This window comes from Neofelis nebulosa, chromosome 16, assembly GCF_028018385.1.
Source record: "Neofelis nebulosa isolate mNeoNeb1 chromosome 16, mNeoNeb1.pri, whole genome shotgun sequence".
NCBI lineage: Eukaryota > Metazoa > Chordata > Mammalia > Carnivora > Felidae > Neofelis > Neofelis nebulosa.
The window spans coordinates 48,708,679-48,735,095 of NC_080797.1; the positions used below are offsets into that span (position 1 = coordinate 48,708,679).

At 36.4% G+C, this 26,417-nt stretch overlaps 1 protein-coding gene across 11 annotated transcripts in view; it reads left to right on the plus strand.

Moving 5' to 3' along the window:
* Window positions 1-26,417, plus strand: part of RPS6KB1 (ribosomal protein S6 kinase B1) — an 89,870-nt gene that overhangs the window by 1,836 nt on the left and 61,617 nt on the right. For 7 of the 11 annotated variants that reach the window (XM_058704320.1, XM_058704315.1, XM_058704318.1 and 4 more), the window contains exons 2-9: window positions 7,533-7,582; window positions 8,613-8,733; window positions 9,938-10,006; window positions 20,072-20,219; window positions 22,348-22,405; window positions 23,851-23,951; window positions 25,985-26,075; window positions 26,262-26,352. In XM_058704320.1, coding sequence (XP_058560303.1) covers window positions 7,533-7,582; window positions 8,613-8,733; window positions 9,938-10,006; window positions 20,072-20,219; window positions 22,348-22,405; window positions 23,851-23,951; window positions 25,985-26,075; window positions 26,262-26,352 — 729 coding nt within the window. Of the gene's footprint in view, window positions 1-7,532; window positions 7,583-8,612; window positions 8,734-9,937; window positions 10,007-20,071; window positions 20,220-22,347; window positions 22,406-22,601; window positions 22,675-22,775; window positions 23,293-23,850; window positions 23,952-25,984; window positions 26,076-26,261; window positions 26,353-26,417 lie in introns of those variants that run through there. The other 4 variants (XR_009255125.1, XM_058704321.1, XM_058704313.1 and 1 more) reach the window with 4 other exon arrangements.

Here is a 26,417-nt window from a genome sequence, read left to right on the forward strand (position 1 = left end):
AATTTTTAAAAAATGTTTTATTTATTTTTGAGACAGAGACAGAGCATGAGCATGGAAGGGGCAGAGAGAGAGGGAGACACAGAATCCGAAGCAGGCTCCAGGCTCTGAGCTGTCAGCACAGAGCCCAGTGTGGGACTCGAACCTACGAACCGTGAGATCATGACCTGAGCCGAAGTTGGATGCTCAACCAGTTGAGCCACCCAGGCGCCCCCCCCCCCCTTTTTTAATGTTTATTTTTGAGAGAGAGAGAGAGAGAGAGCTTGTGGGAACACGAGCATGAGTCGGGGAGGAACAGAGAGAGAGGGAGACACAATCCAAAGCAGGCTCCAGGCTCTGACCTGTCAGTGCAGAGCCTGACACGGGGCTCAAATCCACAAACTGTGAGATCGTGACCTGAGCCAAGGTGGAACACTTAACTGACTGAACCATCCAGGTGCCCCCAAATTTACAAATTCTGAAAAATGAAAGAAGTTTAGATTCTTAGAAAATCTGGCCATTTGTGAATTTACTACCTTTAGTACACAAACTTTTAAAACATTGGTTATATCACAGTAGCCTCACTTCTTCATTACATAGTAAGGAAACTGAGGCATAAACTTAGAGAGGTGGTTACACAAGGCCACATTGGTAACTACTGGTAGTATCTTCTGACTCCTTTCAGCTCGCAAGCTTCATTGCACGGCTTCATTGCATTTACTAGTCTTTTTCATAATGTACCTCTTTGCAGTGTGTCAGAAGTTAATTCACATCCCTCCAGGCCTTGTCACTGACCGTGTGACCTAGAATAAATTGCTTAAGCTCTCTGACACTTTTTTTTCTGTAAAATGAGGATTATGTGAGATAAAGTATATAAACTACTGTCCTCTTAAAATATTCTGGCATATTAAGCAGTTAGGTGGTTCATGGATATATAATTTGTCAGTGTTACTCATTGTCAAGGAACCAAACATTGAAGTTTATTCTCATCTATGCTTAGAGACTTAATAAATGCAGTTATACTAGAAGTGCATTTTTGAAAGTGTAGTATTTTTTTAAATTATTGGTCCTATTTAGACATGTATGCCTTTTTAGATGTATTACAGTGAATTTATATTAGGAAACCTATGTATTTACACAGCATAGTTAATTTCTTCAGTGTGTAAAGGATGAGGTGAGTAAATGAATGCATTTATGGATAAACCTGAATATCCATTACCTAACTAGAAAAAGACTCTGAATACCTCAAAGGACTATGTTAAAAAGCAGTGGGTGAGAGGGTTTTTTGGGAGGATAGGTGGATTTGGGTCTTTTTTGTTTGTGTGTTTTTCACTGGTGATGGTATAATTTGGAGAGAGTGAGTTGAAACTAAGGGAAAGTTTTCCTCTAGAGATTTTCATTAGGTTATGAAAATGTTGGAAACCTGTTTTCTGTGGAGACACAAAGTTAAAAGAGTAATAGAAAAGTCTAATCCTTAACTTTTACTCTACTAATTCAAAATTTGAAGTAGTCACAGAGACTGCATGAGTTCAGGTTGGGATATCAGATTTTTAGTGAGCAAAAAAATTTTAGTGCTTTGAGAACAAACTGCTATTGCAAATATTTGCAGCTATGAAAAATTACAGAATAACATCTCATCAGTTCTTACCTTGCATTGTAATAGGTTCTATAAAGCATTTTTATTTTTCTAAATTTTTTTCATGTTTATTTATTTTGAGAGAGAGTGCACACTTACATGCATATGATTTTGGGAAGAGCAGAAGGAGAGGGAGAGAGAGAAACCCAAGCAGGTCCTGCACTGATACAGTGGAGCCTGACACAGGGCTCGATCTCAGGAACCATGAGATCATGACCTGACCCAAGATCAAGAGTTGGACGCTTAACTGACCGAGCCACCCAGGAGTCCCATGGAACACTTTTAAGTAGCTGAAGATTTTGAGCAAGGTTTATTCCTTTTCTTCCAACTCATTAATGACTGAATCTTATAAGGAAATGTCTGTGAACAAACAAGCAAGTGGATAAACAGTATAATGAATAACGGGATTGAGGATATTTCACCCATTCTGTTACAATTTATTTACATTTTTATAAAATGTGCTCGTTTTCATTGGGATTTTAGGCATATTAACTTGAATTTATATACAATTTTAATTTAAAGCTGTGGAAATATTCTGGTGGTCTGGTTTGAATCATGTATAGTACCTTAGATGAGCAGGATTCACTTTGTCAATCATAGTGGCACACAAAAAAAGCATTGGATGGGTCATAAAGCTTAAAAAAATCTAAAGAGTTTCCTATGAAAGAGAGTTGTCAGTAAATATTACATAGTGTTAACCTGATACTTCTGATATAAGACTTTTCTAAAGGTAACGTTGAGTAGCAGAAAAGCATTGTGCCTCAAATACTTCTCTAGAAGGTAACGGGTAGGAAGTTATAAACACAGATGCAGGTGGTAATACAGGCCTGGCTGGCTCCGGAAATGAAACATAGCCACAGGGCATATCCTTCTAGGTGGCTTCAAAGTCATGGTTAGTGTTAACTACTCTGTGGTCTTTAATTTAAAATTAAGTAAAACTAACATTAAAGTAAAAACAATTATATATTACCAGTTTTATCACATGTGAGAGAAGTTAGTCTATTGTCTTTAAAGTGAAGCCATCGTGGGTGATTGTGTGAAGTACCAGAGACCAAAAAAAAAACAAACAAAAACAAAAACTACAACAACCAAAAAACCTTTAAGCATAACTACCCCTACCCTACCCCCCCCAAGAAGAAACTATCAAGTTGAAACTGCAAGAATTTTTTTCCCTTGATACTGACCTATCCATTTGCCTCCGTTGAATACTGAAACATATATCCCTAGTGTTAGACTTCATTCTGACTTACTCACACCATGAGCAAATTTCCACTGAAATTTGTGGTTTAGGGAGCATTTAAACATCCCTTGTTTAAGAATACTATCAGTTTTCTATGTGTAGTTTGTACTGACTGGTACCTTTGAAGAAAGATGTGTTCACTTAAATATTTTTTGAATTGTTCTAAAATTATAAATAAAAACTTCAAATCTTACCATTTTTTAAAAGTTTTTATTTAATTCCAGTTAGTTAACCTACAGTGTAATACTAGTTTTAGGTGTACAATTTAGTGATTCAACATTTACAAAAACTTAGCATTTTTGAGAGCCCAATTATGCTCTTTTGTATATATTGAAAGACTCATAACCAGACTATATTCAAGAATACTCATTTTAAAGCTATATTTTATAATATTAATAACTGAATTCTGCAAAGTTTTTTTTTTTTAACAATTCTGTGACTTTTAGTATATTTACAGAGCTGTACAACTATCACACAATTTAGTTTTAAAACATTTTTTCTATCACCCTTGAAAGAAACTAGTCACTCCTTATTGCCACCTCTGTCCCTAGGCAACCACTGGTCTATTTCCCATCTCTATAAATTTGCCTTTTCTGGACATTCTGTATAAATGGAATCATACAGTATGTAGAGTTTTGTGTCTGGCTTCTTTCACTTAATGTTTTTGAAAATCATCCATGTCATAGTATATATGTACGTACGGCCAAACAGTATTCCATTGTATGTATCAAGCACATTTTATTTATCACTTCACCAGTTGGTGTTCATTGGAGTTGTTCCCATTTTTTGGCTGTTGCGAATAGTGCTGCTATGAACAGTTGTGCCCAAGTCTTTGTGGAACATGTATTTTTATTTTTATTGACGGATACCTAGGAGTAGATTGGCTGTGTCGTATGGTAAGTCTATGTTTAATTTTTGAAGAAAACTGCCAAACTATTTTTTTAAGTTTATTTATTTAGAGAGAGACCACGCTTGCACCTGGGGGAAGGACAGAGTGAGGGAGAGAGAATCCCAAGCAGACTCTGCGCTGTTAGCACAGAGCCTGACACGTGGCTCATTCTCACTACCATGAGATCATGACCTGAGCCAAAATCAAGAGTCAGTTGCTTAACCAGCTGAGCCACTCAGGCACCCCTAAACTGCCAAACTATTTAGGTGGTTGTACCATTTTACATTCCCCACCAGCAGTGTACAAGTGTTCCAGTTTCTCTACTTCCTTGCCAAATTTGTTTTTCTGTCTTTTTAATTATAGCCATCCTAGTGGATATGAAGGGGTATTTCAGCATAATTTTGGTTTACATTTGCATTTCTTTAATGGCAGATGATGTTGAACATCTTTTCATGTGCTTATTGACCATTTGTGTATCTTCTTTGGAGAAATACCTATGCAAATTCTAAATGATTTTTTTTGAATTAGGTTGTTTTAAATTTTGAGTTACAGAAGTTTTCATATATTCTTTTTAAAAAATGTTTATTTATGGGGCACCTGGGTGTCTCAATTGTTTGAGTGTCTGACTTCGGCTCACTGATCATGATCTCACAGTTCATGGGTCCGAGCCCCACGTCAGGCTCTGTGCTGACAGCTGGAAGCCTGGAGCCTGCTACAGATTCTATGTGTCTCTCTCACTCTCTCTCTCTCTCGCTCTCTTTCTCTGCTCCTCCCCTGCTCTATCTCTCTCTGTCTCTCAAAAATGGAATAAACATTAAAAAAATAATAAAATATTTATTTTGAGAGCAAGCACTCATGTACACACGCATGCAGGGGGGTGGGCAGAGGGAGGGAGAGAGAGAATCCCAAGCAGGCTCTGCACTGTCAGCTCAAGGCCTGACACGGGGCCAGCTGTGAGATCATAATCTGTGCTGAAATCAAGTCAGACACTTAACGGACTGAGCCACCCAAGTACCCCTTCATTCTGTGGGTTTTGCCTTTTGAAGTGCAAAAGCTTTAAATTTTGAATAAGTCCAATTTATTGATTTTTTTCTTTGATTGTTTGTGCTTTTGGTGATGGGTCTTAAATCATCTCCTACCCCAAGATTATGAAGATTCATTCCATCCTAGGTGTCTTTTAAGAGTTTTATAGTTCTAGCTCTTACATTTAGACCTGTGATCAATTTTCAGTTAACTTTTTAGTATGGGGAAGTATGGTGTGAAGTAGGGGTCCAAAGTAATTTTTTCTCATGTGGATATCCAAATGTCCCAGTACCATTTATTGGAAGACTGTCCCTTTTCTATTGAATTTTTTTGGCATCTTTGTAAAAAATTGGTTGACCATAAATGTAAAAGTTTATTTCTGGGCTCTGAATTCTATTTTATTGATTTATATATCTGTCCTTATCTCAGTACCACATTGTCTTAGGTGTTGTTGCTTTGTAGTACATTTTGTTTTATGTTTATTTATTTTTGAGGGAGGGAGGGGGAGAGAAAGACAGCACGTGCGTGGGAGTAGGGGCAGAGAGAGAGGGAGACACAGAATCTGAAAACAGCTCCAGTGTTTGAGCTGTCAGCACAGAGCCTGACTCAGAGCTCGAACCCATGAGCTGTGAGACCATGATCTGAGCTGAAGTTGGACACTCAACTGGCTGAACCACCCAGGCACCCTTGTAGTACATTTTAAAATCAGGAAATGTCAGCTCTCCAATTTGTTCTCCTTTTTCAAGATTGTTTTGGCTACTTTGGGTCCTTGGCATTTCTGTATGAATTTTAGGATCAGCTTGTTAATTTCTGTAAGAAAGGAACCTGGGATTTTGATAGTATTGAGTTGAATCTGTAGACCAGTTTGGTTAGTATAACTATCTTAAACAATATTAAGTCATCAGATCCATGAACATGGAGTGTCTTTTGATTTAGTTAGGTATTTAATTTTTTTTTTTTTTTTTTTTTTTTTTTTTTAAGTAGCCTCCACGCCCAGCATGGAGCCCAACATAGGGCTTGAAGTCATGACCCTGAGATCAAGATTTGGACGCCTAACTGACTGAGCCACCCAGGCTCCCTTCTTTAATTTTTTTCAGCAATGCTTTGTAGTTATCAAATGTACAAGTCTTACACTTCTTTTGATAAGTTTTTTTCTAATTGATGCTATTTTATTCTTGACTATTCTGAAGAGTTATCTTTTAGTAAAAAAATTTTTTTTAAGTTTATTCATTTTTGAGAAAGACAGACAGAGCGTGAGCAGGGGAGGGGCAGAGAGAGAGAAGGAGACACAGAATCCAAAGCAGGCTCCAGGCTCTGAGCTGTCAGCACAGAGCCCAGCATGGGGCTTGAACTCATGAACCACGAGATCATGACCTGAGCCGAAGTCGGATGCTTACCTGACTGAGCCACCCAGGTGCCCCTGAACAGAGTTATCTTAATTTCACTTTTGAATTGTTCATTGTTAGTGTACAGAAGGTTAGTTAAATTTTGCATCCCTTTATACTATGATTAGAATGAATATTTGGCCAACATGACTCCTGACAATTTGAGGGTAGTGCTTAATTATTTTGCTTTGGTCAGCCACATCATACACTACAATATTGTGGACTGGTTGTGGTTGCCTTAGGCTTAGTTAGGTTGTAGTTACATAAGGCTTATAACATTGTGTTAGTTTTTGTGCTTCAGAAGCATATCAGAGTACCACTTGGTGTAAATTGTTTGATCTAGTAACTCAGAATGTGGTGCTTTAGTTTTGTAATACACAAAATGTATTTTTTGAATAAATAATTTTTTTAAGTTTATTTATTTTGAGAGAGAGTGTGAGCGAGCTTGTGTGCATGAGAGAGAGCAGGAGCTGGGGAGGGGCAGAGAGAGAGGGAGGAAGAGAATCCCAGGCAGGCTCCGCACTGTCAGCATGGAGCCTGATGTGGGGCTTGAACTCAAGAACCGTAAGTTCACGACCAGAGCTGAAATCAAGAGTCAGACGCTTAACCAAATGAGCCATCCAAGCACCTCTGAATAAATGTATTTTTTTAAAAAAAATTTTAATGTTTATTGATTTTTTAAGAGAGAGAGAGAAGAGACAGAGTGTAAGCTGGGGAGGGCAGAGAGAGAGGGAGACAGAATCTGAAGCAGGTTTCAGGCTCTGAGCTGTCAGCACAGAGCTCAGTGTGGGGCTTGAACTCATAGACCGTGAGATCATGACCTGAACTGAAGTTGGATGCCCAACGGACTAAGCCACCCAGGTGCCCCAATAAATGTAATTTTTAAAGGAACAATCACCTGGTTTTGTTTGTAGATCATTGATAAGTAGCATCTGTAGCTTAGTTGTCATAGAAAATTAAAAGTGAAGTCCCCATATTCTTGTGAACCGTATTTTATTCATCACATTTGCCTGTTATTAAAGTACTGAGAATTTTTAAGCTGGTTTATTTCATTCATTCTTCTTTAGTAGTAGGGTGAAGCGTTTTTTTTTTTTTTTTAATTTTTTTTAATGTTTATTTATATTTTGTGTGTGAGAGAGAGAGATAGAGTGTGAGCAGGGAGGGGCAGAGAGACAGAGACACAGAATCCGAAGCAGGCTCCAGGCTCTAAGCTGTCAGCACAGACACCTACATGGGGTTCGAACCCATAAGCTGTGAGATCATGACCTGAGCTGAAGTCAGACACTCAACTGACTGAGCCACCCAGGCACCCCCGAAGCGTTAAGTATTTTGATTTTATGTTTATGAGATAATTTATTTTAAAAACTTTAACATATTTTTCAGGGTCAGTTAAATGAAAGCATGGACCATGGGGGAGTTGGACCATATGAACTGTAAGTTTATGTGAAAAGATTTTCTTGTGCTGCCTTTCTTACAAGTAGATTTTATCAGCTCTGGTTTGTAACCATCCTGTGATTGCAATAACCTGTTCTTAATTATCTAGTCACACACACACACACGCACTTGGTTTATTGAGTTTAGCACCAATATAGTAACATATCTAGTGTTTTGAGATCATATATAGATTTTGAGGAAAAGGTATTCATTCCGACTTACAGTATACTGAATATGAGTCTGAGTGGGTTAGGAATTATTATTAGTTCAATAGAGATTTTTTTTCTTACTAAAAAACCAAATTTGTAGAAGTGTCTTCCAAAGTCAAATGCTCTTATTTTGCTTGTAATACATCATTTATAAAGTTATTTGTGTAATCTCAGAAGTGATTTTAGGCAAGTTCTTTTAGGTGACTATGGTTAATACAGAACAGATTAATCTGCTCTGTACCCACCCTTAAGTAAAAACCATAGGTTGGAGGGAGACTGAGATCACTCATGTAAAAAGCATTGAAGTGACAAAATAAATGCCAGTGTTGGAGTCTTTAAATCAAGCTAATAGTAGGTATGGAAAGATGCATGGATACATTTTATTAGCAAGAATTTTTCTGTAGCAAAGAGACTTGAGCTAATTGGGTACTTTTAGAAAGTTCCCAGATTTTCTGAAATTTCCAAATAAAGTTGAATAATACCTAAATCTCATGGACATTTTGAATGAACTAAATAAGAATAACCAGAAGACTTTTTTCCTTTGTCAATATAATAAACTTGTTCTAATTTATCTTAGTTTGAGGGTGCTTAATGCTTACAAAAATAAATAATAGCACGTTCTGTAAACAAATAGATTTACAGTTATCAATCCATCGTAATCTTGACCTACTATGTCACTGAATCATTAGTTTACAGAGCACAGGTAGTAAATTTGCTGTTATATGCATTCTCCTTTTTACTTCTTTGGATTACAATTACAGTATATTAAAGACAATTTAACTTGTTGAGAATTTACTTTTGATTTTGCTCTTCTCCCTAGTGGCATGGAACATTGTGAGAAATTTGAAATTTCGGAAACTAGCGTGAACAGAGGGCCAGAAAAAATCAGACCAGAATGTTTCGAGCTACTTCGGGTACTTGGTAAAGGGGGCTATGGAAAGGTAGGAAGTATTTTTGAAATGAGCTGTTGTCTGTCTTTGGTAGATTAATTGTTACGCCCTGGTTCAGTAGTCCTCTTCAATCTTTGTTTGCTAGCTGTCAGCAGAGGGTATGATCACTTCACATGGTTTTATTTGAGGGATGTAAAGAAGTTCTCTTCCTACCACCATACACATAAAAGACTGACACATAACAGGCATTCAGTCGATATTTGTTGCATAAATAAATAGGCAATTATGCCAGGCAAAGTCTGTTATTAGAAGATTCCTTCCTTCCTTTGGTTAAATGGTATCCCCTATAAGTATCCTCTTAAAAACCACTCCTTTCAACAGGCATGGCACATTAAATTGTTATCTGTTACTGAGACCTAAATCTGAATTGGTGTTCTTTGACTTGCAGTATTTGGAGCAATAGTTTGGGAAGCTGAAGAATATAAGAAGGGAGAATAAAAATGAAGAGAACTTCTTAGTTTCATAGTTCTTCTCAAGGCTTTCTAATAAATGACCTTAACCTTTGCATGTTCTGCTCAAGAAAATTTATACCTAGGTATTCTCTATCAAAAGATAGAATTTGGATACCATTTTAGTCGTTAGGATTAAGTTTAAGAACTATTTATGCTGTTGTGTAGGTTAATTTTTTCATAGCGTGACATTTGTAGTTTATTCTTAGGCTTAAGGACACATTCTAATGTGTTCTAATTATCTTGAATGTGCAACACATGCACTTAGAGTCTCATATCATTTCAGGTATTGCATGATGATGTTTTATATAGCTATATAGTTAAGGAATAGGTAAATGGTAATTCCTGTCAACTATTATTAAAGTTTTATGTGAAGCAAGGACAGAGACATTCCTGGAAGAAATTTATAAGGTATTTTATAATTTTTAATTTTGGTATTATGCTTCTGCAAACTTGGATTTTATGTATGAAGTTATATAGAGTGCTCATCATTGGATGGTCACTGACCAGCTTTGCCACCAGATGTCAGCAGACCAAATAGGATGGCCCCATGTTGTGGAGGAAATTTCACTACTAAATCTTTAATACAATCTGTTCTTTCAGCTCATTTTTGTGTGTTTGTGTTACTAATTTTTATAAGAATATAAACTATTGTATTGTTTGTTTCCTATAAATAGGAATTAAGGGAGTGTGGCTAGCATAGTTTAGCTTATAATAACACAGAAACACTTGTATTTTTTATCCAGGTTTTTCAAGTACGGAAAGTTACAGGAGCAAATACTGGGAAAATATTTGCCATGAAGGTGCTTAAAAAGGTGATTCCTTCCCTCCTCTCTCCCCTACCCCCATCTTTGTTGTCTCTCTCTCTTTTTTTTTTTTTTTTTTTTTTAATTTAAAGTATGCTCCACAGCCAATGTGGGTGTTGAACTCCATGACCCTGAGATCAAGAGTTGCGTGCTCCATCAACTGAGCCAGGCAGGAGTTTCCCCCCTTCCCCCACCAACTTTATTCTTAATTGCTATAAAACCCACATTTTGGCCTAAAATTCTTAGTCAAGAAAATGTAATTCTAACAAAATAAGTCCTCGTAGAATATAAGATATGTTTCATTATTGTTATTCCTGTTTTATTTCTGCTTGGTGAGGGTGGAAAGGAGAGCTCTTTTAATTTTCCTCTGAGGTAACTCTCTTGGCTCTTTGTTCTGGTCTCCATATTTCTAAGTAATAAGCATATTCTGCTATCGCTTCAGTTTTAGAATTGTGTATTGACTTCCACTCTACTCTCATTCACTTCTTCCCATTCTCTTATTTTGCTTCATTTTTTCTGAGTCTACTGTTGTCTTCTATACCTTCCAACAACTCTGTTCGAGCCAGTGTTCTATGGTCCCACTTATTAGGTAGTCTGTCAGTTCCATTTATTTCCCTGTAGATATCCCATCAGAATCTTCTGTTCCCCTGTTCCTGCCTATATTGGTAGCTCTCTAGGCATAGCTGCTGTTACTGGACTTTGATCAAATCCTTGGAATCCCCTTGGCACTGTCAGTGTTGGATTCTTTGTTTCCTGGATCGCATATCTTCCTTTTTCTTAGTTTATGCCGTTGTTCCCTCCTTTGGTGACCATCTACTAGTGGCTTCCTGAGAAAGGGTGCATGAAGGTACAATTTTGGGGAAATATTGCATTTGAAATTTTCCCTCTTTATACCCTTACAGTTGTTTGATTGGGTGTGGTTTTGAAGTTGAAAATCATTTTCATCCAGGATTTTGCTTTATTTTCATCTAGCCTTGAGTGTTTCTGTTGAGGAGTCCCTTGCCATACTGATTCCCATTATTCCTGTAGAGGTCTATTTTTCCTTAAAGATATCTAAGATTTTCTTTTGATTTCTGTTGTTCTAAATTTTTTACAGTGATGTATTATCTTGCTTTTGATCCTTCTTATTTTATTTATTTTTATTCTTTCAGTCTTAAAAGTTGAATCCTTTAGCCCTAAGGGATTTTCTTGTATGGTCTCTGATAATTTACTCCTCTGCCATTTTCTTGGATTTATAGTTAGTTGGATGTTGGAACTCCTCAACTTGTCATCTGTCTTTCTTATCTTTTCCATTTCTTTGTCTTTTTGTTTACTTTCTGAGATTTTTCTAGAAATTTATTTTCTAATCCTTTTACTGATTTTTTTTTAAGCTATCATGTTTGTGGTTCCCCATAGCTCTGTTTTTTCTTTTTATAGCATCCTTTTTTAATGAACAGAGTATTCTTTCTTATTCCTCTGAAAGTATTAATGATAATTCTTTGAAATGTTCTTTTGTTCTATGCATTGTATCTCTTTTCTAAGTTTCTGTTTTCTTTCAGTTTGATTTAGTCTTTTTCTTCCATATCAAAGGCCTTCTTTAGATGTCTGGTGTTCTTCACTGATGGTTCATATTTAAGAATAGAACTCTGAGAAGCTGATCAGAAGTTCCATCTGTGTAGGATAGTCGTGTAGTTGGCTGGCAACTGACTGAGAACCTCTAAATATTTGTTTGTAGGTCAGTTGGTACTGAGACAGATCCTCTATTCTTTTGCCTGAAAAAGCATCCTGGAGCTGGATGAGAGAGAAGAGATGGAGATCTTACCTTGTCAGCATGCAAACTTTCACTGAAGTCAAGTTTTTACTTTAGCACTTCACTCTGATCCTTCACTTTTTCTGGAGAGTACACGTTTCCAAGTGGTAGCAATCTACCTGTTTTTGGTCCTCCATCTTCTGTAGTTTCTAATGATTCTTTTTTTTTTTTTTTTTTCCTTCTTGCTTTTTATTTTTGTCTCTGATTTTTGAACCTGTTAGTGTTACATAGATGGAATCAACTTCTTTTGAGTTATTTCTTTGTGCAGGCATTTAGGCTTGATAATACCCTACTCTACTAAGTCATTATTGCTTTATCCTGCTCTGTTTTCACCTTTTGAGGTGTGGAGTTAGGTGCATTTCCTAGTTTTATTGAAAAAGGATTATGTGTGTTTGGTTTCTTATTCTTTTTGTTTGGGACTGATTTCTGAAAAGATCACACTGACTTAAAACAAGTCTTAGTAGAAAACTATTAAAAGACAGTCAAAATGACTTAACAAAAATTACAGCGTTTGTAATACTTTGACCTTTATCTTCTTCCTGATTTTTACTTAAGCGGTATGCATGACTTATTACTTTACAAGGTGAGGAACAAATGTTATGATCACAACTTTATTGGTGATTGTCTTTTTTTTTTTTTTTATAAGTTTGTTTGTTTATTTAAATAATCTCTATATAACATGGGGCTTGCATTCATGACCCCAAGATCAAGAGTCCCATACTCTTCCAACTGAGCCAGCCAGGTGCTTCTGGTGATTGTCTTTTCTTTCTTTCTTTCTTTCTTTCTTTCTTTCTTTCTTTCTTTCTTTCTTTCTTTCTTTCTTTCTTTCTTTCTTTCTTTCTTTCTTTCTTTCTTTCTTTCTTTCTTTCTTTCTTTCTTTCTTTCTTTCTTTCTTTCTTTCTTTCTTTCTTTCTTTCTTTCTTTCTTTCTTTCTTTCTTTCTTTCTTTCTTTCTTTCTTTCTTTCTTTCTTTCTTTCTTTCTTTCTTTCTTTCTTTCTTTCTTTCTTTCTTTCTTTCTTTCTTTCTTTCTTTCTTTCTTTCTTTCTTTCTTTCTTTCTTTCTTTCTTTCTTTCTTTCTTTCTTTCTTTCTTTCTTTCTTTCTTTCTTTCTTTCTTTCTTTCTTTCTTTCTTTCTTTCTTTCTTTCTTTCTTTCTTTCTTTCTTTCTTTCTTTCTTTCTTTCTTTCTTTCTTTCTTTCTTTCTTTCTTTCTTTCTTTCTTTCTTTCTTTCTTTCTTTCTTTCTTTCTTTCTTTCTTTCTTTCTTTCTTTCTTTCTTTCTTTCTTTCTTTGTTTATATTTGAGAGAGAGAGAGAGAGATCGGGGGAGGGACAGAGAGAGACGGAGACAGAATCTGAAGCAGGCTCCAGGCTCTGAGCTGTCAGCACAGAGCCTAACTCGGGGCTCAAACTCACCAGCAGTGAGTGAGATCATGACCTGAGCTGACGTCTGACCCTTAACCGACTAGGCCACCCAGGTGCTCCACCCCGCTTCCCCACTGATTGTCTTAAAGAACCAATTTAGATACTCTTTTTTTTTTTTTATGTTTTATTTATTTTGAGAGAAGCCGTGTGCATACGTGTGTGAGTGGGGCAGGGACAGAGAGGAGAGAATCCCTCTCTCTCTGGGGAGAAAGAGAATCCCAAGCAGGCTCTGTGCTGTCATTGGGGCTCGATCCCACAAACTGTGAGATTGTGACCTGAACCGAAATCAAGAGTTGGATGCTTAACTGACTGAGGCACCCAGGCGCTCCAGCAATTTAGATATTCTGAACATCAGTTTCTGTATCAATAAATCAGAATTAATGTACTGTCTGGCTTTCCCATTGGAAACATTTTAGATTAATTATTGATCTGTAAAACCTGTTAGGTATAGAATTGGAGATGTTGTAGTAATGCTTATTCTCGGAATGTTGAAAGAAGTACTGGTCAAGATTCTTAGGTTAATTTATTCCTTTTGATATATTTTATAATCAGGGCTGACCGTAATTAGTCCTAATTCTGTCTTGAGTGAAGTATGTTTCTGGCATGGGTATCTTTAATGAAAAGAAGAGGATATTGTTTTTTTCTACTGATGGTGGATGGGTGCAATGTATTGGGAAATCCATAGATTTAATTATTGCTAAATGTTGGACCTCCTTTTTGAGCCCAGGCTTCTAAACCTAACTTGTTTGCCTCTCCTTTTGCTTAGCACTCTTTCCTACTCTCAGGGTTTTTCTTTCCCTAAGCCTGGCTATAGAATCAGATATTGTCTCATTTTTTTCCTCCTTGTTGCCCCTGAAAATAAGCTCACAGGGTAAATAATGAAAGAGGTTGCTAGGATTAAGTCCATAATTTTGATTCCTGACTAGCTAAGATGACTGTATGCTGCCTTTGAGTTTCTTTATTCTGACTTTATTATCCTGGAAGCAGAGCATACTAATGCTCTTGAACTCAGTATGTGGTAAGAACATCTCTCTTTCCCTCCTCAAAGATGAAATCAAAATAGAACCAGGTGTCTTTTATCTTAAATGAGGTGTGCATTTGGACAGTCTGTCTGAATTTATCAATTATCTTGGGATTTTTTTACAGGAATGGTACCATTTGGATATTTTCTCATGGTGGAATGTTGAGGAAAAGACTATTTCCCTTTCTTACCAGTTGCAACAAAAATGTATCCTGGAAGCAAAATACTATTGCCTATGGCATTAGTTCAGACCACACTGTAAATTTTAGACCCTTTGGTTAAAGGCTTGTGGTTCACAGATTGGTCATATTTCTTCCATTCTTTCTTTTTATTGAATCAATTGAAAACCAGCAGTGTGCCAGGCATTATGCTAGAAACTAGGATTTAGTGTTTGAGGCAGATGTAGTCTCTGCCTATCACTCTGCTTACTATATAATTCAAGGGAAAAACTGATAAGCTTATTGTTACCATTTCTCTTCTATACTGTGGTCAAAATCCTTTCTACTTTGAGGTTGGAGCCTCTCTCACCTTTTATCATTTTTTTCTTCACTCCTAAGCCTTGTCATCCTGGATGTCTTCATTCTCCTTGTATTAAGTAAGTAATCCATAGCTTGGCCTTCTAATTCCTTGATCTTAACTCCATCAGGTTTCACCTCCATTCCACTTTACCAGTCTCCATGACTGTATTCTTCATCTCTGAAGTATTGGGTTATAATAGAACAGTAACTTTCTTCTTTATTCCCACAATGCATGGTCTTTGACCCTAAACCTTTTAGTCCTTTGACGTTTTTGTTTTTTTCCTGAAGTTCTTAAGCCCCTTCTTATTTCACTTTATTTTTGAATCCAGCCTAATCAGCATAATCTGCCATTTCAGTCACTTGCTAGCCCCATTGACCTTATGTTTAGGAAAGTCCTAATCTTAATCAATTTAGTTGTTAATGCTCTTTTATTCCTGTATGTCAGCTGCTGGAACATTGCTGGCAAAAATCACACAAACTTGTAGGTTGCTGCTGAAACAAATTCATAGTCCCCAACCTATTTGGACCCTCAGTACTCACCAACTATTTTTTACATGTTCTTAGACAACTTCTTCCATTCTCTACAACTTTTTAATAGACTGCCTCTCTTTTTATTTGAGGCTGTCACATGTGATTTCCTTTTACTTCCTGTTCTGATCCCTACCCCTAATACCATATTAATCTGCATTTTCACCTGTCTTTACTTCCTTCTTTCCAGTGTTAGTGGGAAATGTATTCTTCCTTCTTTGCAAGGTTAAGCCCATTCTTTATGTTTTGGATCTCATCCCTTTTTGCCTGTATGGGGTCTTTGTCACTTCTTTCTCTCTTTCCATCCTCTATCCTATCTTCTTTCTTTGTTTAAATATATTTATGTCTTTGCCATGTTTAGTAAAACAAATCCTTCGATCATACAAAGTCTCCCTATAGCTTCCACCCTCTTTGCCTTTCATACCTGAATTTCTTGAGAAGTCATGTTTTATTGTTTTTTGTTTGTTTGTTTGTTTGTTTGTTTTTACTTACTATGCTTTGACTTAATGACTCTACTATTTCAGTGAAAGTCTTGTTCCCTAAGTCACCACTAATCTCCTAATGGCTGAATCTAGTGGTCTTTCTTTATTTAATTCATCTTTAATTTAGCTTTCTGTTGTATTGAAGCTATTGACCACAGCATTTTGAAACTCTTTCCTTGACTTCTGTGATTCTACTTTACTAATTTTTCATCTTATCTCTTAGTCTTTTACTTCTCAGACTTTCTCAAAATTTCTTATTTAAAAAATTCAAACTGGGAGGCCTGGGGTAGCTCAGTCGGTTAAGCATCCGACTCTTGGTTTTGGCTCAGGTCATGATCTCATGGTTCATGAGTTCGAGCCTCTGTCAGTGCAGAGCCTGTTGGCAGGATTCTCTCTCTCTGCCTCACTGCTCCTCCCCTCCCCACCCCCCCCATCTCTCTTGCTATCAAAATAAATAAACTTAAAAAAAACCTCAAACCTCCTGAGCAGTTAAGAAATAATGTATCTTTAAAATTTTTCAAACTTTCCAAAGAGTTGCTAGAATAGTACAGTGAACACCAATTAAGTTTGCCATATTTTGTCTACCCCCACTTTCTTCATCCCTTCCATGTATATGTGTATTTATGTATATTCAAATTTTTTATTTTTTTGCTGTACAATTTGAAAGTTAATTCTAGCCATCATGGTGTTTCACCTTTATTTTCTTTAATCTCTCTCTCTTTGGTTTTTAAGTTTATTTTGAGAGAGAGGGAGTGTGAGGGGGGGCAGAGAGAGAGAGAGAGAGAGAGAGAGAGAGAGAGAAAATCCCAAGCAGGCTTTGTGCTGTCAGCCTGATGTGGAACTCTATCTCATGAACCATGGGAACTGAGCCAAAATTAAGAGTCAGATGTTTTACTGACTAAGCCACACAGGTGCCCCTGTATCTCTTAAGAGTAGGGCGTTTTCATATGTAAGAGCTCAGGTCAGTTGTTTTACACAGTATCCCTTAATTTGGATATATTTCCTTGTTTACTTATGAAAACATGTACATTTTAAATTTTTTTTTTTTTTTAACGTTTTTATTTATTTTTGAGACAGGGAGAGACAGAGCATGAACAGGGGAGGGTCAGAGAGAGGGAGACACAGAATCTGAAACAGGCTCCAGGCTCTGAGCTGTCAGCACAGAGCCCGACGTGGGGCTTGAACTCACGGACCGCAAGATCATGACCTGAGCTGAAGTCGGCCGCTCAACCGACTGAGCCACCCAGGCGCCCCCGAAAACATGTACATTTTAAACTTAGGTTAAATATTTTTGTAGGAGTATTATGTCCTCAGTGCATGGGCTCAGGAAGTACATTATGTCATTCTATTCTGTTATTTGGTGAAATTGAGTTTGATCACTTGGTTAAGGTAGTGTCTGACAGGCTTGCCATAGTACGGGTACCCTCTTCCCTTTGAAATTATTTACTAAAAAAAATTTTTTTTTAATGTTTTTTTATTTTTGAAAGAGAGAGAGAGACAGAGCTCAAGTAGGGGAAGGGTGGAGAGAGAGACACACACAGAATCCGAAGCAGGCTCTAGGCTCTGGGCTGTCAGCACAGAGCCCAACGCGGGGCTCAAACCCACGAACCATGAGATCGTGACCTGAGCTGAAGTTGGACACTTAATCGATTGAGCCACCCAGGCACCCCTAAATTAATAAGCATCTATGGTATAGTATTTAGGGATATGAATAGTTTATTCTAATACTGTTTTTAATATTTAGCGATATTAATAGTCTATTCTAATAATTTTTTTTTTTAAAGTAATCTCTGTGCCCAACATGGGACTCGAACTCATGACCAAGAGCTGCATGCTCCACCAACCAAGCCAGCCAGGCACCCCATCCTAATAATCTTTTATCTAGTGGTTTTTATTATCCTTTGTTTCTTATCCAAATCAAATATTACTAGGGTGATTACAAAATGGAGACTTTTCTATTTTTATTATTTTGTTTCTATATTGTCATTCTTCTATAAAGAGTTTTTCATACTTAAAAATTTTTTTTTTAATTTTGTTTTTTATTTTTTTAAATTTACACCCAAATTAGCATATAGTGCAACAGTGATTTCAGGAGTAGATTCCTTAGCGCCCCTTATATACTTTTTTAAATTTAATTTTTAAGAGTCAATATGGACTTTTTATTTTCAGTGTTTTACCATCTCATTATTCATTTTGGTTCTCAAATTGTCTCAAATTTTGCTAGAGAGCTCTCTGTTAAGATGGGTTCTATGTCCTTTTGACATATCCTTGTCAGTTTTTTAGTACTTCCTGGTATAATAGAGTGCTCCAGATTTACCTTGCACTTTCCCTGACCCTGGTTTAGAATGATCTTTTTCTCTAAGGAACCCTGGTTTCTTTTGGTGGAGAAACCAAGATCTAGGTGCCAGCTATGCTCCTTACTACTAAGGTATCCACTCTTTTAGTGGATAGAGCAAGGAAGTTTTTGTTTTTAAATCATGGCTTCAAATTGATATCCCTAATTCCAGTCCAGTTCCATAGGGCTTTTCTTCTCTCAATCCATATTTGGATCTCTGTTTTTCCACAGTGAAAAGCTTGGTAACAACATCAATAAATTTACTCGTTCGCTCAGTTGTACAATACATGCATAATAGTTTGAGAAATATAATGCCAATACTACCAGCAGCTACAAACCTACTAAGTGTGGTTTAAGATTTCTTTGCAGTTTTTGTTATGCTTACATATACATCATTAAGACTGCAGCGTAAAGTTATTTAAATATCATTTTTCTCCTGTGGTAAAATTGTCACTATAATTTTCAGTTACATTTTTGTATTTCTGTTTTATTCAATTTTATTTCCCTCCCCCATCCTTGTCGATTTAATTTTACTTTTGGAATGTATAAAACATTAACATGGTTCAGAATTCAAAAACCTCCATTTTATAGTCACAGTAATATATGATTTAGGTACAGAAAAAATTAATGCTAAAACCTTTGAGGTTTTACTTGGAAGGTATACTGAGAAGTCTGATTTCCCTTCTTACCTTTCTACTTGTCATTAGCTTTTGGCTTATCTTAGTTGTGTTCATTATTAAAGATACAAGGAGATACAGATATATATTCTTATATCCCCTTTCTTACACAAAAGGTAACATACTACTGTGATACTGCTATGCTGTGTTATGCTATGCTATGCTCTTTTGCACCTTCCTTTCATAGAGCTATTCCCCATTCTTTTACACATTAGGTAGTCAGTATTCTATGCATGGGCATTTCGGTTATTTCCAACCTTCTACTTTGCAGCTGATAACCTGTGTATATACTTTTTCATGTTACGTGTACCAGAACTTAGTCCTATAATCTAAACAGACTTAACATGTCTAAAACAGTGCATCATTTTCCCCAATACTTTTTTCTTGACTTCCATTCCCTGTTATTGAATGATAACCATCATCTATCCTGTTACTTATGCAGAAACCATGGTATCATCATTTCTTCTCATACCTACTTAGTCAGCAAGTGCTGATGATGCATCTTTATCTTTTATTTTTTTCTCAACTTCATTTCCTTAGTTACAATAAAACTCTACCTAAGGTCTTACTTTGCTTAATTTACTGTACTAGCCTCCTAATTGCTCTCATTTCTTCCCTAAAATTCCACACTGCTACTAAAACTGTCCGTCTTAAAGCCAAGGGTTTTTCATTTGTCTAACCTTAACATTTCTCCTGTGCTTCTAAGATTCAGATGCTTTTGTCTAGATGCCTAGGCCTCCACTTCTTACCATACTGAGCTACTTATAGATTCCTTAGACATGTCCTGTCAAGCCTCTTTTGCACTGGAAATGCCTTTTTTTACCCTCTACATTTCATTTTAATTATTTTTCACTATACACCTTAAGTATTGCCCCCTCCAGGAACACTTCTTGCCAGGTCAGATGCAGTTCTCCATTCTCCCATAGCACCTTGTGCTTACCTGCATTGACTTACTTCTCTTCCCTGGGACTTTGGACTCCTGTAGGCTGGAGACTTCTGTTAGTTCTGCTTTCTTATTGCAGAGCCTCGGGCATAGTAGACATTCAACAGGTAGTGAATATATGAATAAACTTGATCTGTTTACATTTTTTAAAAAGGTATCTAGGTTTTCATTTACATGTTCACTGCAGAGAGTGTAGACAGTACATATAAGAAGTGAATGGCTTCCATTATTCCTAGCTCCGTCTTTAGTGGGAACTATGATTAATAGTTTTAATATTGGCAAGAAAAGCACAAAATAGATTTTCCAGATACTATAAAAATGTCTACTGTTATGTTCTTATAGATCATCTCTTTTCCTTTAGGCAATGATAGTAAGAAATGCTAAAGATACAGCTCATACAAAAGCAGAACGGAATATTCTGGAGGAAGTAAAGCATCCCTTCATTGTGGATTTAATTTATGCCTTTCAGACCGGTGGAAAACTCTACCTCATCCTTGAGTATCTCAGCGGTCAGTACACTCAGTTTGGTGTAATTATTTGCATTTGCTCCAGAAACTGGGTCAAAATTATTTTCCAATGGAAAAATGCTTTCCCCAATGTGATTAAATATTCTTAAAATTGACAAATACATTGACATAAGGAATTCAGATATGACCAAATGTTTCTTTTTGCAGAAAAATGTGAAGGAAACTTTAAAGGTTAAAGTTTTTTTCCCCATCTGTAAAATTTTATCTTAATCCTTATCCCTTTGTAATCAATTACATAAATAAACCCCTAATTGATAGCCATCACATTGACTGCACTTGGGTAATATACTATAATTTACATGAATCATCAAAGCATTTTTTCTAAATTGAAGTGGAAAACTTACTGAGAGTATTGTTTAAGCTATTAAGTATTTTTGGAATTGGATCTTCAAAGAGAATAGTTTTTTGGTTTAATATAGCTTTTTTGATAGACTATGAAGTTTACATTGGAAAACATCCACACTTTCTAGGATTTACCACCTCCTAGAAACTTGTTGCTTCCTTATCATTTCTAGATCACAAGTATCTATTTCCAGCAAGCACATGTGAGTTTTCTGAATAACAGATTTCACAATGGTCTGTAACATGGAACAGAAAGCTACAGAATTTCGCTTTTATGTGACTGTTGCCATTTTTTTCATTTTTTGGTAACTTTATTTTGACATAATTTCAGATTTACACAGAAAAGTTGCAGAAATAGTACAAAGACTTCTCATACATCCTTCACCTAGATGTCCCAAACATTTTACCAGTTTTGTTTCATCCTTCTTTTTCTCTCTCTTTATGTGTATATATACATATGCATGTGTGTGTATATATATATATATATATATATATATGTGTGTGTGTGTGTGTGTACATATATACACACACATGTATTTGTATATATATTTTTTTTCTGGACCGCTCAAGAGAGTGTTGCAGACATGATTTCCCATTGCCCCTAAATACTTCAGTGTATATTTTCTGAAATCAATGCAGTATCTTACTTAACTCTACTAAAAGGATCAAAAATAGGAAATTAACGTTGATACAGTAATATCTCTCAGTTTCCTTTAATCTGTAACAGTTCTTCATTCTTTCTTTGTCTTTCTTGACCTTAGCATTTTTGAAGCGTATAGGGCAGTTATTTTGTAGAGCACATCAATTTGGGCTTATCTGATGTTTCCTCAAGATTAGGTTCAGGTCATGCATTTTTGGGAGGACCATCGAAGTGACACTGTGTCCTTCTCTGTCAGATCAGGAGGTACATGATATTAATATCTTTGTCCCATTACTGTTGATGTTAACTTTGATCACATGTATGAGGTGGCGTCTACCAGTTTTTTCCCTGGTGAAATTTTCCCTTTGTAATGAATAAGTATCTTGAGATACTTCGGGATTATTTAAATATCTCGTCTCTCATCGAACTTTCACATACAGTTTTAGCATTCATTGATTCTTGCTTGAAACACTTAACTATGATGATTGCCAACTGATTTTTCTTATTCCATCATGCCTCATTCATTTATTATTTGGCATTTTACTGTAATGAAGAACTTTCCCTTCTCTCCCATTTTAAAAATTTATTGATCTCTTCTTTGATTTACATCATTGTGGACTCATGGATTCTAAGGTTATTCAGTGGGATATAATTCTTTATTATCATTATTTATTTTAATATTCAGAATAGTGCCATGCTTTTAAGAAAGCTGCTGCCAGATTCCTCTAGATTAAGAGTTCTGAAAATATGGAATAAGGGCATTTACTAATTTTAATTTGTAAGGGTGGCTCAATTATATACTGACATTTTTCTGCTTAGGGTAAACTGTTAGAGAAGCTTTAACCAAGATTTCTTTTAACCTCAGGTCTGGAATCTACAACTATTTTGAAGTTTATAGATGTAAAACCTAGAATTCCAAAACTTATATATTTCACATAAAAATAAGAACACTGCTAAAAATAGAATCCTGAGGACTTAGTTTTAAACCTATAGTTTTTAGGATCTGTTTTTTATTTTTAAGGAGCTGATGTCTTTTAATTGTGGTTAAAAGGAAAGCACAGCCCTCATTAGAAATAGGTTGGAAATGAAGATTGTTCTATTTCTAATGTCTTTTCCTTTTCCTTACAGGAGGAGAATTATTTATGCAGTTAGAAAGAGAAGGAATATTTATGGAAGACACAGCCTGGTAAGTGAAATCTTTGTGGTTGCATGGATTCAGGTAATGATTCACATAATTAGAAGTAAAGCCCTGTTCTCACTGTGGGCAGCCAAATGATTCAATAAATTGTTCTGGAGCCAGTCAGTCACTCAGAACTTCAAGGGGGAGAAGTATCTATGGGACTGGGCAGCTTTTGGAGGTCACATCATTCCTTTGCCCCCAGGCCTTGGGTGGAACGCTCTTCACGCCAGTCCTTAACAGAACCATTCTCACTGGGGCTTTCTTTCCTTGAATTGGTAAGCTGCCTGCCTTGGCTGTGGGTGAGTGTGGTTTTCCGGTGAAACTTTATGTGTGGAACAATGGAAAGTATCAGAAATCATCTCCTCTTTTTTTTTAGACTTTCCAGTTCCCAAGGTGCAGTCTTAGGGAGGTGATAAACCGGCACACATCATCTGTGGATTGATTCTATGGCCAGGATGGGATCTACCCTTATATTTCTTAAGATGGCATCTGCTTCAAATTAAAAATATACACATCCTTTTGTGAGAGGACAGTATTGGGTAACAATAAATCAGTTTATCCTACACATTAATTGAATAGAAAACACTTAAATGTTTTTTCTACCTTAATTACCAAACTGCATTCCATTGTTTAATTTCAGGCCTTTTCTAACACAGAAGCTGCATTTAAGAGCCTTAGGGATGAAGTGCCCTTTTTTGGAGGAGGCTCTCTGAGCCATGTTGGAGGCTGTGTTTGTGGTCCTGCTGGCTGTGAAACTGCCTCAGTCCTCTAGGACACACCCTCTCCATCCTGGAGTAATCTGCAGGATTGCAACATTGTTATGCAGCCAGTATTGCAGTGCCTTGTGCTTTTCGAATCCAGACAGGGTTGACTCAGCCCTTTATTCTTTTGAGGTAGATAAATTTGAGTGTCACACAGTTTATAGTTGTGGGCTGGCTGGCAAGAGGGAGGGCAGATACTGTGGGCATGAACTGTATATAAATAGCAGCTGTGTTAAGGGATGAGCGGGCTTCTAAGGGTCAGGTTATTTATAAGGTATCTTTTGAAACTAAGACTTAATCTCTAAGAATAACAAAGTTCCTATGTCCTGTGGGATTTTAAAATTGGGGGTGGGTGGGAGAAAATTGCTTTGATCTGAATGACTATTGGCCTAATTGCCACACAAACAGAACAAAAACCAGTGACAGTTTGGCATATTCTGGACTTCTTTGCAATTTTAGCAGTATGTTCTAATGATGAAATTAAACATAGTTTCACTAAATAAGTGAAACATAAATGTCATCATGCCTTTTGGCAGCATCCTATGCCATCTCTTTCCCCCATCCCCACCCCCATCCCCACTAATTTGGTCTTTGGTGCATGTCTATTTCTTTCAAGGAATTTTGCTCCATACGTAAACTGCTTTGAGTATATTACTCTTTTTAATTTTATTAAATCACTTTTGTTTCCAGCTTTTACTTGGCAGAAATCTCCATGGCTTTGGGGCATTTACATCAAAAGGGGATCATCTACAGAGACCTGAAGCCGGAGAATATCATGCTAAATCACCAAGGTGGAGATATACCGTAAACAATTCTATAGTAAATAATCATCTTACAATCCTCCCTCACAGGTCATGGTCATTTTTCAAAGCCCCATAGTCACGTTATCTATTATTATACATTCCTCCCTCAGAATTTATGGCATCATAATACTCGCTGAAATTTAGGTATTTAGGTATTTGTAATTGATGAGATTAAAGGGAGTTAAGGATAATTGGCCACTCAACCCTTTCAGTTTAATCCTTGCTCTGTATAGCTTATAATTCTTTTGAAGTCTTTATATATCAAAAAGCCAGTCCAACTCTAATTTTGGTTTGTTCCTTAAATTGGAAAGTAAATCTTAACTCTATAAATTGGATTTTCCTTAAGGATAAAAATATATAAATATTAGAATCAGTACTTTTTATGATAAATTTTCTTGATGCTATAAAAAAAAGGATTAGAATGAAACAAAAATATTTGATACAGCCTTGGAAAGAAAATGTTTATTGTAGGCATTCGTTTATTCTTGCTCTTTGTAACAACAAACATAAAAATCAGAAAGGCTTGGGGCGCCTGGGTGGCTCAGTCGGTTAAGCGTTTGACTTCAGCTCAGGTCATGATCTCACAGTCTGTGGGTTCGAGCCCCGCATTGGGCTCTGTGCTGACAGCTCAGAGCCTGGAGCCTGCTTCCGATTCTGTGTCTCCCTCTCTCTCTGCCCCTCCCCTGCTCATGCTCTGTCTCTCTCTGTCGCAAAACTAAATAAAAACATTAAAAAAAAAATTTAGAAAGGCTAATATTCTGTACAGCTATAGGTAGAGCAGACTGAGTCTTGATTACAACTGCATGCTGCTACAGACTGTTCGATTTATGCAAGAGTAATATGGGCTATGTAGACTTTGCAGTTCAATTAACCAACCAGGCTGTTGGGGTGCTGGTAGCAACAGCTGATCCTTCAAGGTCTACAAAATGATACACGAGGTAGTTAAGAGTTTTAAATTCTTGGACAGGAAATGGTGTGTGGACAACTGACACTAGTATAAATCCATTTCAAACTGTGTTTTTCTTCTTTCTTTCCTTTTTTTTTTTTTAGGAGAAATGCTGTACTTAACCAAGTATATCATGGGAATCTATGTATTTCCCTCCCTCCCTCCCAGTTCTGCTCTCATCCCCCCAAACTTGGATTCTGATTCTGAATTCTAAGGCAAAGGATAGAATAGGGAAGTGACTAGTTAACTTCTTTGATCCATAAACTTGAGTGTGTCAGTGTCAGGTAGTTCTGTGAAAATAAAGGTCATATTTCTTCTGTGTCAGAGTGAAGTACACATTTACGTTTGAATCAGTAGGCCATTGCCTTTTCTTTTTTCTGAAACAACCCTGGAATAGTAGGGTCCCTGGGATTGTTGAACCATGGGATATCTAATAACAGTTCAGTAAAACTAAACTTGAACTGAAATGTTCTTTGTGTAAGGTAGTCAGTTTTTTACTTTCTGGGCAAGAGATGACAGTCCCATGCCATGTAGCAATTTCATTTTTTTTTCTGAACTGGCAGTATTGGCAGAATAAGCTAACTTGTTACAGTGACTTTCTGAGACCATTTTAAAAACTCTCAAGTCACAGTTCACTGTGGTAAAAGTTACGTATTTGAAGTACATGTTAACACCTCTGTTTAAAAGGTACAGCATATCTTTATTAGGGATTGTATACTTAAGCCAGATTTTGGAGAATTTTTCCAGCGTTTACTTTCTCAGGATGGTAGAGAATTCTAGGTGTGGGTAAAGCTGGAGCCTTGGACAAGCTGTTTCAGTTTTTTCTCTATTTTTCCTTTGCTAGGTAGATTATATCTTTGGCAAAAGATGATTACACTAGCCTTGTAGGGAGTTAGCATCTCATTTTATGGATGGCACCTTGCTAGTTCTTTGTATCTTCAAAAAAATATTTAAGGCAGAAAAAGTTAATAATTAATAATCTACATTATTGTAGATTATTGTCTTGTATGATACATTAAAACACTGTACATACTTAGAATTCTCAGAATAACCATGCTATGATCTTTCATTGTAGGTCATGTGAAACTAACAGACTTTGGACTATGCAAGGAATCTATTCATGATGGAACAGTCACACACACATTTTGTGGAACAATAGAATACATGTGAGCTGCATGTTGAAAGAAATATAACTGGTTTGGGGGTAATAGCTGACTTTTACCTGGCTACGTAATAATAGTGTGCTATATTTTCGATAGCAACAATTGGCTCTGTATATTGTCTTTAAAATTCTAATTCAGACGACATGCAAATGGGTGAATTTTTTAGGAGTATTATTTTTCTCATTGTAGGGCCCCTGAAATCTTGATGAGAAGTGGTCACAATCGTGCTGTGGATTGGTGGAGTTTGGGAGCATTAATGTATGACATGCTGACTGGAGCAGTAGGTGCACAGTTAAAAGCTGCATGTATTCTGGTCTGTGCTGGGTAGTTATAAATCATTATAGG